Source organism: Stegastes partitus, unplaced genomic scaffold (genome assembly GCF_000690725.1).
Source record: "Stegastes partitus isolate 25-593 unplaced genomic scaffold, Stegastes_partitus-1.0.2 Scaffold809, whole genome shotgun sequence".
Classification (NCBI taxonomy): domain Eukaryota; kingdom Metazoa; phylum Chordata; class Actinopteri; family Pomacentridae; genus Stegastes; species Stegastes partitus.
The window spans coordinates 55,529-69,084 of record NW_007578540.1 but is presented as its reverse complement, the minus strand read 5'-3'; the positions used below and the strand labels follow the sequence as shown (position 1 = coordinate 69,084).

General features: G+C 43.5%; 1 protein-coding gene across 1 annotated transcript in view; it reads left to right on the top strand.

The window, feature by feature from the left end:
- Positions 1–2,731: 2,731 nt before the first annotated feature.
- Positions 2,732–13,556, top strand: part of LOC103365080 (extracellular serine/threonine protein kinase FAM20C-like) — a 63,490-nt gene continuing 52,665 nt past the window's right edge. Inside the window, exons 1-3 of the mRNA XM_008292416.1 lie at positions 2,732–4,035; positions 4,219–4,394; positions 10,799–10,877. Coding sequence (XP_008290638.1) covers positions 3,518–4,035; positions 4,219–4,394; positions 10,799–10,877 — 773 coding nt within the window. The 5' untranslated portion in view covers positions 2,732–3,517. The remainder of the gene's footprint in view (positions 4,036–4,218; positions 4,395–10,798; positions 10,878–13,556) is intronic.

The following is a 13,556-nucleotide window of genomic DNA, read 5'->3' as shown; positions in this document are numbered from 1 at the left end:
GTACTGATATTATAAAGAGATTTACAGGCTTCTGGGGCAGACTGCTGGGAAATAAACAAATATTTTCTGGCTTATGGAATGATAGAAAAAGAGATCCGACTGTAAGAACCTTTGACTTTAATATGTAAACTGAATGAAACTAGAATTTCAAAGCTGGCTTTGTGCAACAGTTCTGAAAACTTGAAAAAAAATGAAGGCCTCAGTGTAAATAATCAACACGGTAAGTTTTATAAAGTTTGTTAAAGTTTTTGTTAAAGAATGTCCTTAACTTAAGCCTGTAACTGAGTCAATGTGAGAGACAATCCAACAATCCATCCAGGACAGTCCAGAAATGTTCTGAGTTGAGGAATAAAACTGAGGATCCACCCAAACCAGTGTATGTGAAGTAGTTCTGTAATCTTATCTCGTGTGACACGAAGATTTAAAAAAGTCAATAAAAGTAATACTTACAAGAAAAATATGGTGTTTTGTTGCCATTTTTCAACATCAAATAGAGCCAATGTTACGACATCAGCCAGGAAAAATGAAAATGTCATTTCGACTCAAACCACCTCTCACCTGCTCCTACTTGGCAGACTTTGTACCGTCGCAGATCTCTCCCTTCGCTGTGATAGCGCAGATAGGAACACGGATTATGCTATCTCGCTATCCTCTGTGCCATCACACTGGGAGACACTGTGAAGTGTAGAGGACATCAATCTTGTGTATTTACGACCTGTGCTGCAGTCAGCTATCTGTTAGGATGCCCTGCCCTCCTGCTCCTCCTGATCCTGTCGGCGCAAAGTCTCAGGTGCTTCTGATGCCACACGGGACGTGGTTGGACGACGCTGTTTCTCAATCAGCCTGTTATGTCAGAGGCTGTCAGGAAGAGCTTGCTCATAGAAAATATGAGTGTTCCGGACAAAAGGCTGTAACTCGACACTGGAAATCCCACTGTTGTTGATGCTTTTGTGTGCGGATTTGTTGTCTTCTTGAGCTTTCGTCGCGACGACTCGCATTTTGGCCGCAGTAATAGAGCGAGATCATTAATTTGGTGTTGCAAATTGTCATCTCACAACAGTCCACTTCTATTACCGCGGCTGGAGCGCTAATGCCATTTGACAGCACATAAAATAAGTTTAAAAAAAAATTAAAAAACGAGCTGAAGTATGGGCACCAACAGACGGGAGAGGGTGAGGGAATCAAGCGGTCTTCTTGATTCCTCCTGAAAGGCTTCGGCTACAATTGCACAAGACGGGCCTTGTGAAGAAACCATTGACCCATCGACTGCTGTGATCCATGTCTGACTGACATCAATACACATTCATCTCTGCTTGTTTCACCTCAGGCTAGTAGGCCACGGGCTACAGTGGCTGGCATGAAATCTGGACAGACAACAAGCATCACTTTGTCTTCCACGCCTGCGCTATCGCCGCCATCAAACACCAGAGGTGGCGATCTCGCAGACCTTTCCGCTTTGTCGCGAGTCAGTCACTGTTAACGGGGGCCTCCGAAATGTCACCGATCGCCGTATCTGGTGCGCGTAAGCCCTCCATTACACACCCATTTGGAAGGGAAATGGGGAATGCTTCCTTAACAGTCTTACTTTTGTGAGTCACCACAATAGACAGAGCTGCGGAGGCGGTTTAATAAATCCATTGTTTGTGACACCTGATGCTTCTTTACCTCAGTGCACCGGCACGCACATGCACATAAATACTCATAACTTAAAGGCTGAGATTAGCAAAGATCTCTGTGCTTCTGTTTTCATTTTTCCTCTATAACAACTTCATTAATATTCACCACTAAATTTGGATAAATCCCTCCACAGAGCCGATCTTAAGCCATCTTCACTTTTCTTTCTTATGAATCTTTTCTGTTTAAAAGCCACATCCTTCCTCCTCCTCCTCCTCCTCCTCCTCCTCTCTGGGCTCTTTTTAATTATAAACTAATAATCACAGACAGCATGATCTCTATCTCCTGCACATATACATACATAAAATACTTGAGGTTTATTACCTTGTTTCTGCTGCCTGGGACACACGCATGCAGCCATAATGCTCTGCCAATTAGCCATAAAGAAGAAACATTAGTCCTCAGACTGGATATTGGAGGGTGCTGCTGTTTGGAAATGTATTGAGCCAATGTGCTTCATGTGGGGATTTAGGACTGGGGTCAGAGCAGCAGCAGAAAAAATATTCTGTCTATACTGCATAAGTCACTTTTTGCTTTTAGGAATCACAGTGCTGAGAGGCGCTTTGTGGTTTTCATTTCATGCAGCCTTTAAACATTATTGAAGATGTGATTGCAGCTGAGTGGCAGCAGCGCAGGATGGAACTGGATCCTCAGACTGATGAGCGCTCTAATAGGCCTGTCTAATGTATCATCGATGGATTGACTGCCGTCTCCGAGGAGACATTTCAGAGGGATTCCAGCAGATGAATTTCAGAAAAAAAAGAAAATATAATATCCCTGCTTTGTTGGTGCGTGTGAGCCAGACTGAATATTGGCCAGTGGAAAGACGCCCTCTTCTTGCGCGGCTGGGATGTGCAAGGAGGAGGATTTATTCCAAGAGGAATACAGACGAGCAGTTATATGCTTCACATGCTCCCTCTCGCTCTCTCTCTCTCTCTCTCTCTCTCCCTCTCCTCAGCCAATCTGCGCGCAGTGACGCTGCGCAAAAGGCAGGATCTAGTCTTGGCTTCATCATCATATTTAACACACCCACCCAGATTCACACATGCTACAAGAGCTACGTTCTCTCTCACCCCCGTTACACTCCCAGAGGCTGGCCGGCCCCGCGGGGGGAATTTCTGTCTCCTGCTACCTGTGAAAATCGCTCGCCTCGGGTGATTAGTCCGGACTCGATGTGACAGAATTACGCATCGTGGATCGCTGAGGTTTGAATGAGAGCGCACACACTTTCTCCCGGGGACTTTCCCTGAAGAGAAAAAAAGAATTGTGAATGTGAAGTGCTGCACTTCTCGTGTATTTTTTTTTCTCCGGGCTTCGGCTGCTGCTTTCCTTCCTGCGCAGGATCGAGGTTGGACGGTGTGACCGATGCGCGCAGTCGGAGCTCTTGGAATCATTTTTTTTTTCTTCTTCTCCCTCAGCTGCTTTTGGATTCTACTCACTTCTCCGTGTTCCTCCCGAAATATTTGACAGGAGAGAGTAAAGCAGGCCAGTGTGAAGAGGATGAGGCTTGCGCAAACCGACCGTTGGTCTGAACCGACTCGACCTGCTCTACCTGGACTCTTGCGGATGATTTTGCGCTTCTGAAATCTCGCTTTAAAAAAAAACCAAACAAACCAAAAAAACGAATTCGCGAATCGGGCAGGACTCTGATGTTGAAAATACAAAAGGTTGAACACTGAATCCTTTACTCAAGACGGCCAGTGAAGATGGGTCCTACGTGTTTAATGTATATTTCATTAGATTGGCGTCCAGTCTAGTCAACATCATCAGCGATGTAGTCAGCCTCTTCATCTGCGTGCTCATCATTTGCAGTAAATACTCACATCTGCTCAAACGGGAGACCATGAAGATGATCCTCCTGCGCAAATTTCGGGTTCTGATCCTCATGGTGTTCCTCATTGCGTGCTCCATGCACATAATGATAGACTTGTTACCGAAGCTGGAGCGCCACGGCAACAGCGGCTGCTCCTGCTCGCACACGCCGAGCGAGGAGCCCCAGAGCTGGGGGAAGCAGGGCTGGCCTAACAAGCACACTCTGCGGATCCTCCAGGACTTCAGCAACGAGCCCAGCTCCAACGTTTCCTCCCATTCCCTGGAAAAGATCCCGGCTGCGGGCGACAAGACGCAGGCGTTCAGGAGGCTGGAGCACCACGGGCAGCAGCTGCGCGGTGACAGGAAGAGGCAGTTCATGCAGGACGCGGCGGTGACCAAGAACATGCCGGTGAAGGGTTCAAGGTTGTCCGCTCTCTACGAGCATCCCTTGTATAAAAGATCTCCTCCGCCTTTGACAGACGAGGACACGCTGTTTAACGTCAACACGGACATCAGATTTGATCCCAAAGCTGCAGAGGATCAGGCATGGTAAAGGGACTCCCAAGTTTTAAAGCATCAACTCTGATGCGCTAAATATTCATGATTAATCAGCCAAACATCACAGCTAAGGGTTTAGAATGCATGTGCAATTAATGTAAATCTGCATGATGATCTGTTGCACAATGTCTCTTTCCTCTTCATTTCCTCCTCCTCCTCCTCTTCCTCCTCCAGGACTGGTGAAGGCAACATGGAAGAGTTCAGCCCAACAGGGGAGCTGACGGCTGACTCCTACCCCAACTGGCTCCGCTTCCACATAGGGATTAATCGATACGAGCTCTACTCCAGACACAACCCGGTCATCGACGCTCTCCTCAAGGACCTGGTCACCCAGAGGATCACCAGTGTGGGTGAGTCATGGAGATCCACGCATGGAGGAGGAGGAGGAGGAGGAGGAGGAGGAGGTGATTTGGCGAGCAGCAGGAGGGAGTCAGTGGAGGATGGAGGGTCAGAATTACACTTTACTCTGCAGAAGCCCAGCTGATGTTGCAGTTTGAGGCTGACACGGGTCGTCGTGGGTTACAATTTGGGGTGTGTTGGTCTGTAGCTGAAATAAGTCGCCCACCTGTCTAGCATCAGGCAGCAAAGCTGGTGAGGAGTCCAGTGTCTGGCTTAAATACACTTGAACAGGTCAGTGTCTATTGATGGACACTGATATCGATTGTTAAGGCAATCAAGGTGTCTCCTGTGCCATGCAGGGAGCTCATAGTTCAGGTTAGAACATCTGAGAGACGTGTTTAGAGCTTCAAACACCCAATTTTTCACTTCTATCTTGTTTTTTTCCAGCTTTATGAGATAATATTTGGTTATTTAAAGGCTGAGCCGGGGTCCACGATGATATTTTCATCACACAAAAACACACCCAAACATCCGCTTCTGCACAACAATGCACATTTTGCCTCTCTAGTGTTGCAACATACTGATAATAAGCTCTTTGTCCTCCCAGATCCTCTCTGATAAGTTTTGCGTCTGTAAACAAGTGGAAAAAAAAGAAAGAGAACGCATTCAGAATTGGGACGCACAATATTGGATTTTTTTTTTCTTCTGTTTTCCAAGATCTGTTGCGCAAATGTTTTGAACAATTGCTGATATTGATACTGATGTAAACATGTTTTTGTCTCCTATTGGCAAAGAAAATCAGGTCTCTCCTGTAGCAGAATCAGCATATTGTGATGCCTGCTCTTATCGTGATGGCCCTCTGGCAGGTGCAGACATACAACACAATGCTTTTCGAGACAGATTTATGGAGCAAAATGAGAAAATTCTAAAGTAATTTTTAAACCTTTAGCCTCACAGATGTTATCTTTGTGCCGATATTTCAGCAATGACATCAAGATGCCTCTTGTCTGTCGTGTTAAATTAGTTTTATGAGGCAAAACCAGAGCTACAGCGATAAAAGTCATCCTTTAAGAACCACACATAGGCTTTTCCAAGGCGTTTATCGCAGATCTATGGCTGTGTAACCGAATACGACTGCGAATTGGAAAAATGCCCAGTTGCAACCGAAATTCCATTTGTTGCTCGTCAATTTTCAGCAAGTGTGCATTGAGCCCCGCTGAAGTGACTGAGAAGAAATACTGCCTACAGAGGAAGGAAAAAGGCCGACTGAGCCGTGTCTGTAAGGCTTTGTACCTCCCAAATGGCACAAAAGGGAGCCTAAATAATCACAAAACTAGTTTTACCTTCACACAACAAGGTCAGTGTGGTGCAACAGGAGTCCAAAGTGGAATGCGCCCCTGCAACACTCCTTATCTAGAATCTAAAAGCGAGAGGAGGAGGAGGGGGCGGCTCCCTGACTGACAAGTGTGCACCTCGCGGCTTCAGACGGCGACAACGTGAACGCACTCCTCTCATACGCAAGCACACGACAAGAAGGAAGTCAGCTGCAGGCCATCACCCGAGGCCCGTGAACCTGATCAGCTCCCGCTTTACGAGGGACAATAAAACGGTTCTATCTTCTCTCATGTGCTTCCACTGAGCGTCACATCAAGAGACACACCTGGTCTCGATGCAAATCTGCGCAGCTACGTCACGGTTTCAATCAAATCTGTGGCTTTTGTGCTTGAGTGACAAGCATGCCGTAGCTTTTTACAGAAGACCTTGCTGAAAATGCAAGAGGTGATAATCCAAGCTAGGGCGGTTATATTGAATCTATTTCTGCTTTTATTTTTTATTTTTTAGGGGGGATTGTCTTCCTTTTTGGCTCGGTCCAGCTCCCACATTCCAGGAGCGCTTGTCGACTCAAGGTCGCCCGTCTTGCGTTCGCTGTTGAATAAAAAAAAAGAAAAATGGATTTGAGATTTCAGGTTCATCTGCCAACGACAAAAACGTCACCGGCCCGTAGCAAAGATTAAAAACTGTGAGCGAGATTTAGAAAACTAGCATCCCTCCTTGGTTACTAGTTGAAGAATTATATTTCTTTCTTCTCCCTCTTTCTAGTCGAGATGTTCTCTAATTTTCTCAGATTTTTATTTTTTTTTCTCCATCTTGCTTTCCGTCTGTCAGCCTTGGGTGGATAGAGGAAGCAGTTCTCAGCATCTCTTGCCAGCTAAATACATGGTGGCTCGGTAATTACAGAGTCTTAACACAGGCCTGGGGCAGAATACCAATAGAAGCCAACAGCAGTCGTATATTATCTAAACTTGAGGATAGGACTTCTTGGATGCATTATTACGCTATAGCCTCGTGCATTGATGAAGACACGACGTGCAAGAGCAGCAGATATGATGGATGTACTGCAGCTGATAGGGAAAGTCTGACTTTTTTTTTTTTTTGCAAAAGGAAGCCTCTACGGTTTGTGTGTGGAAGTCTTATTTCCAGTGAGCCTGTGTGTAATTGCTCTGCATGCATGAGTTTCTAGTAGTTACAGTTAGAGGATTTCAAAACCTCCTCGTGAACACACAAAACTTCACCCCAGCAGCAGGTGAGGTCACGCAAACATCGATCCTTTCACTTCAAATTTTTTTTTCTCTTCAAACCGTTCGCTTGTCCCCCTGATTCCCATATGTAAAAATAAATGAAAACATTGATTGAGGTGCTTGTTCTGCGGCCAAACGCCACCAAAACACAGCCTGCGATCGATGAGCGCAGAAATAACAGGCGCAGCTCTGCTCTTTTTTCTTTTCTTTTTTTTTTGGTGAAATTCAGTGTTTCAGCCCTGCCTGTAGTCCTCGCCCCGGCTCTGAGCCCAGTCCCATGAGTGCCTTTAGACTGCATTATCATGTTCAAAAAGGGAGAAAACATGAAGGATAGAGGGATGAATATAAAAAAAACACACAAAGAGGCAGAGGCAGAGTGGGAGAGAGATAGAGCCTCCAGAGAGCACAGGGAGAGAGTAAACAGCGTGAGGGAACGGGGAAGGGTTGGGCGAGCGCCGGCTGTCCTTCACCCCCTCGCTATCCCTTCCCATCAAACAAACACTGTGACATCGGCTCTCGGTCTTTTCAGAGCGCATAAAGCACGACACGCACAGAGCCGTCACCGCACGTATACAAGCTTACGTACGCAACAGTGCACCTCGCTTACATGGCAGAGGAAATTCATGTTTCGGGCCTCAGCTGGGCCATGAGATGTCTCTCAAATTTATATCAAATCAGTGGTGGCCCAAATTATATTGCGGTTAATACGTATAAAAATAAAAATAAAAAAGAATACTGTTCAGTTTTGTGAAATTTAAATGGACAAAAGTCTGTTTTGTGTTTTCTTGTCCTTATATGCTACTGTTAGTGCCCAAAACAATCACATTAACCCTCTGAACCTATTTATTTTAAAAGATCAACAACAATTGAACATTTATCAGAGCCAGAACCCGTAAAAACCAACAGAATTTTAGGATGTTTAACTCCCCGATCGTCCTTGCTCGTCTTTGATGTGCTGTTCTGTCGGGAAACGTTTCAAATCTGAGCTTAAAAATGTGATATTTCATTAAATTGCTTCATTCCACACACCTCACTTTAAAAAAAAAAATGCCAAAAATAAAATGTTTGCATGAACCAGATTCTACAAAAAAACACAAAATCTGTGATTCTGTGCTCCTCAGTGTAACCGTGGAGCCATTAGTGACTCAGCTGCAACCACAGTCACATTAAAAGAAAAAAAAAACCTCAGGGACGTTTAGACTGAACTGAGCTGAACTGTAGGCTGTAGTATGGAAAGTATGGAAACTAAGGACAAATGTAAATAGTGTTTTTTTTTTTTTTAAATTTGCATGTTTTGTTACCTGTTGTCTCCTGAAAATGGAAAAATGTTGTACATACTGAGTCCGGTTTTTGGTTAAATTCTTGTAAAACTAATAATCGCAGAAATCAAACATTTCTTTTTTTTCTGATTTATATAATCAGAACTTTGTTGCACAAAAGCGTCCTCTCTACTTGTAGCTGTGGCTGTACTGTTTCCATGGAGGTGCAGGACTTTATATTGCAGGGAAAAATGATCCCCCAGTGAGTGAAAATGTGACAGGACCGAAAAAACCCTAAAGTCTGCTTGGGTTTCAGGCTGTTATTATACATGTGTCAGTATTAGTGATGGTGTGTGTTCATCGACCAGATGATTGATTACTTTTTTTTTGCAGCAATCTTTATATTATATATTGATTAATATGAGTGCATTTTGTATAATAGGAAAACACTTGTAAATAATTGATATTTGGACTTATTTATTATGCAAATGAAAGGGAGCTATAGAGATTGATCAGTCAGCCCTGCTGCTGCTGCTGCTGCTTTTGTTTACGTGGAAAATAAGTGAGCTGTGCCTGTTTAGAGCAGGCTGGGGAGACTGGTGAGCACCTGGAGGTAAAAACAGCTACAGCACAACGCAGATAAGAGAAAGTCGGTTGAGCAAAAGTTGAACTGTGGTATAAAACAATGCAGGGTTAGTGTCCACCTGACACTGGACTGGAGCAGACCGATGTGTGGAAACAGACACATAAGAACTGGAGCAGACTTGTGGAGAAGGAGTAGCAGCGGTGAGCCTTAAAACAGAGCAGAAATGAAACAAGTTCACATAAATAACCTCCAAGCATTCTGGTTGTTTCTTCTCACAGTGGATTCATTTTTCACTGCAACATAAACTCCTGCACTTCTATGGTTGGAGTAGAGATAACTCACAACACAGTTATGAGCCCATAAATAAAAATAATGAAAAAAACAACCAATTATATTATTTATTTTACAAACAGTGAAAAAAAAACCTAGCATTAACATGCAAAACATTTTACTGATCGCCCACAGCTGCTACCAATACATAATGAAAATAGTGGCTCTACATTTCATTTATTTATTTTTTATTTTACCTTTATTTTACCAGGTAAGTGGTTCTCATTTTCAATAACGACCTGGTCAAGAGGTGGCATACAAATGAGATGAACAGCAAAAACAGCTTACATGTACAGCACAATACTACAAAACAAATTACGCAAAGACTTGTAAAACAGAGAGGCTAAAAACAGGTGCAGTGGTCCTGAAGTGTTGCTCGAACTGATTTTTTTAAACGACTAGAGCGGTATGTATGAGGTGAGTGTTTGGGAATGTTGAAAAGAGTTTGCTGCAAGGTGGAGCGGTGGTTAGCATCGTTGCCTCGCAGCAAGAAGGTCGCCGGTTCGCGAATTAGAAACATGCCTGTCTAATTGAATGATGAGTTTCAGGGTTAAGAGAGATTAAGAAGACTGGGCCAAGTGTAACATTTAAGCTGTCCCTTTAGTTCCAGGCTGGTTTCAAATCAGGGCTGCAAGGTGGTGCGGTGGTTAGAGACAGACAACCAAGCACACTCACATTCACACCTACAGATAATTTAGAATCACCAGTTAACCTCAACATGTTTTTGGACTGTGGCAATAAGGTCGCTGGTTCGCGTCTCAGTGAGGACACTCGGGATCTTTCTGTGTGGAGTTTGCATGTTCTCCCCGTGCAGCGTGGGTTCTCTCCGGGTTCTCCAGCTTCCTCCCACACAGTCCAAAAACATGTTGAGGTTAATTGGTGATTCTAAATTATCTGTAGGTGTGAATGTGAGTGTGCTTGGTTGTCTGTCTCTGAGTGTAGCCCTGTGATAGACTGGTGAAAAGAGTTCAAATCATTAGCAGCAGAAAACTGGAATGAGGATCAACTGAGAGTGGTGCAGACTTTGGGAATGTGGAGGTTAATAAGACCAGTACATACTATGGATATTTTAATATTTACATTTAAGTTTCCTCCTATCTGCTCTGTGCAAACACAGACTTTTCGCCGCAGCTGAACCACTCATGGAGCACAGAGTTTTTCTAGTTTTGTACAGAGTCTGGTTAATGGTTAATAATGTGATTCTGATGGAATACCATAATTCTGAGCTTACATTTGGTTAATTTTTCCAGCTTCACAGACTATTAGTTCAGAGACCGTTGGAAAGTTGAATATCTGATGATGCTTTCTGCTTTCACAGTTTCTAGCTCTGATAAATGGTGCACTTTTTGGTGATTTGCTAAAAATAAAATGCCTCTCAAAGCTGCAGATTGGTTTTTGGGGTTCTGAGGGCTAAATATCTAATAATACTTTGTATTTTACTAAACTGCACCTTCGCTTTCATAATGTGGACTCACATGCACTAGAGCTATGATGCACATGTAATATCTTTGAAGGTTCTGGCAGCCAATGGTTTGTGTAAGTTAAACTAAACTCCAGTGAGCGCCCACTAAAGCTCGTTTCTGTGGTTTAACAGAAAAACATTTCAGCCGCTGTCAGTTTATGTAAAATTAATACTCGTGTTGTTTGTTTCTCTCCAACAGCAATGAAGTCCGGAGGCACTCAGCTGAAGCTCATCATGACCTTCCAGAACTACGGCCAGGCGCTGTTCAAACCCATGAAGTAAGTTATTCTGCAACAGTCCGTTTTATGTGTGGAAAAAGATAGTTCCCGCCGGCCCTGTAGACCCGTTTCACAGCAGACGTTTTGACTCGTGGCAGTAGGTTAAAGCACAGGTGCGCCAGTGATGTCTCGGTATCATTAAGTGTTCCGGGAAGCCATGACGGTGAGCCGACATGCTCAAAAGCAGGAACTCCCCCTAAGTGGAATGCAGCCATCATTAATACACCTGTGCTTTCACATCTGTGTCAAGTGCTGTGGAGAAAAAAAAAAAAAAAGCCATTGTTCCCCCAGTTAAACTCAATCCTCTCCAGCTCTACCATGCAGGGAGTTCAGTGTCGAGTCCACTCTCTTTAAGAAAAAGCAATCTCCTTCGTATCGCGTTAAAGCTTGAGTGCCATTTCAGCATAAAACGCCAACTATGCAGCTTTCCACCTCGACCGACTTCCCTTTTCGCAGCCCACCACCTACTCATTCTCCTCACAACATCAATCCCATTTCCTCATTCTCCTCTCTGGCGATATCAAATTGCTTTCATTTCAGCGCAACCTTGATATTCGATTGAAGGCCGACATCATTCTGCTGTGTCAGAGCCAAACGTTGAATAGGCATTTCACCTCAGAGGGCTTTCAGGTGACACATCACATTCTTTTAGTGGCCACGTTGGAGGTCTTGAGCCCGCAGGCGGCGCTTGTCTGCGTCGCTTTATCGCCGATTCATCTGATCAGTTTTCTGTGTTTTGATAATGTCACGCTATCTCGTCTGCTAAATGTCACCGTTTTTTTTTTTTTTGCCAGCGTGAGATTCCCATGCTTGTTAAGAGAAGCAGTTGTTTCAGACGATCATAACCCAACGAAATTCACACAAAAAATCGAAACGGTGACCTTTTTTGTCTGTGCTTTTACTTGAACTGTAGCTGATAGTTTTTCCATCGGTATTATTCGATGCTATCTAATTGTCTGTTGCACTGTGGAACCTTTAGCCAGGCTATCGTCATGACGCTGGGGATGGCGGTGTTGGTTGGCTTTTCTTTTGGTCCGGGGTTACGGGATTAGGGTGAGGATGGATGGATTGAGAGGTCATTTGTTGCAGATATCTGGATTCTAATGACTAGTGACTCATCATATAGTGTTACCAGCAGGTCAGAAATATCTCAAAAATGTACAAAATGAGCTGGCATATAATTCAGCACAGACAGTCTCAGTGCCAAGAGGAGGAATCCTGATCGTTTGGATGATGACATGACTTTTCTACCATTAGTGGTTTGGAGTGAAATGTCTTTTGACTGATGACAGTATGAATTCTGTACAGACATGCATGTCTCCTTCAGGATGAATCGTAACAATGCTGGTGACCCTCTGACCTTTACATTCAAAGTTTTAATTAGTCCCAAAATTAACAGCAGTCCCGCAATTCTGAGCTGTGCATTGAGTTTTGTTTTGTTTTTTAAACATATTGGCAAATGTCAACACGTTAAAGAAAGATCTTGAACAATTAGGATGTATATAAAAGACAGATGTAGCCTCTGGATCTTAAAAGTGAAACCAATGCACAAGTGCATGCCAGCATTCTTTCTAACTACCAGCAGGAGGTGACTCCTCGAGTTGCGAAAGGAAATCTTGTTGCATAAAAGTTAAAAGACGTCATGACAAATTCACCCTATTTCTCTCTTGATTTGTTACCTCAGTAAACATTTTCCTTATGAATTAATGTTCTCAATTGCTAGTTTTAAGTGTCCTTTAATGCAGCACGATGCACATGTTGGTAATTCTTTTTCTATTACAGTAAAATATACGATAAAAGAGGGTATGCTTAGGTGCATGACTACCAAGTAAATATATTGTATGGGTGTGCGTAGTATCCTCAAGTTCCCCTTCATATCCAGTTTTTAAAAGACCAAGATGGCGATGGCTTTAAAATGGTAGTCCACAAAGCGACGAGTGGCCTCATGGTCACTACGTCCACTGTAGTAAACAATTTACTCGGCCTGAGCGCTAAAAACAATTGAGATATGCATTGTCGATATGTATTAAAGACACTTAGGTCAGTAATAATCAGATCAGTTTCACCCAACTACATTGGAAACCACCTTGAAAACACATAACAAAAAAAACAAAGTTCATCTGCATGAACAAATCATAAGCGTAGCGTGGGGTACCACCCAGAACCTTAACCTCAACAGGGTGCGGCAGCTTGGACTTGTGTTTTTGTTGTTGTATGAACATCACAGTGATGTATGTAGCTTAATACGTGGGCTAAATTAAAGCAAGGTGGTTAAATTTCAATAAAAATTTTCTTTACCTCAAATTACCAGAAATAGCTCATGTAAAGTTAGCATTTAGTTTATCAATATGGACTGAACTGAAACATTTGACTGTGATCCGTTTTTCCGCTGCACCATCGTTTCCCTTTTTTTTAATACATGGTGACCATTAGCATGTTAGCATTGGCCTAGTGAGTTAGCTCGCCGCACCACTTGTGCCGCGTCACAGAGCTGCTAACGTGGCTACAAACTCTGTCATGTGGAATAAAATCTGCTATTTTCAAGTTGGATTTGTGCCATTTTATTTTGTGTAACTAACTGAACATGCAGACCATCAAAAGGCCTTTGTGTTATCATGCAGTCGGTGTGATGAACAATTTAGCAACCGAGTTCACAATGTAATTAAAGTTATTTTTTTT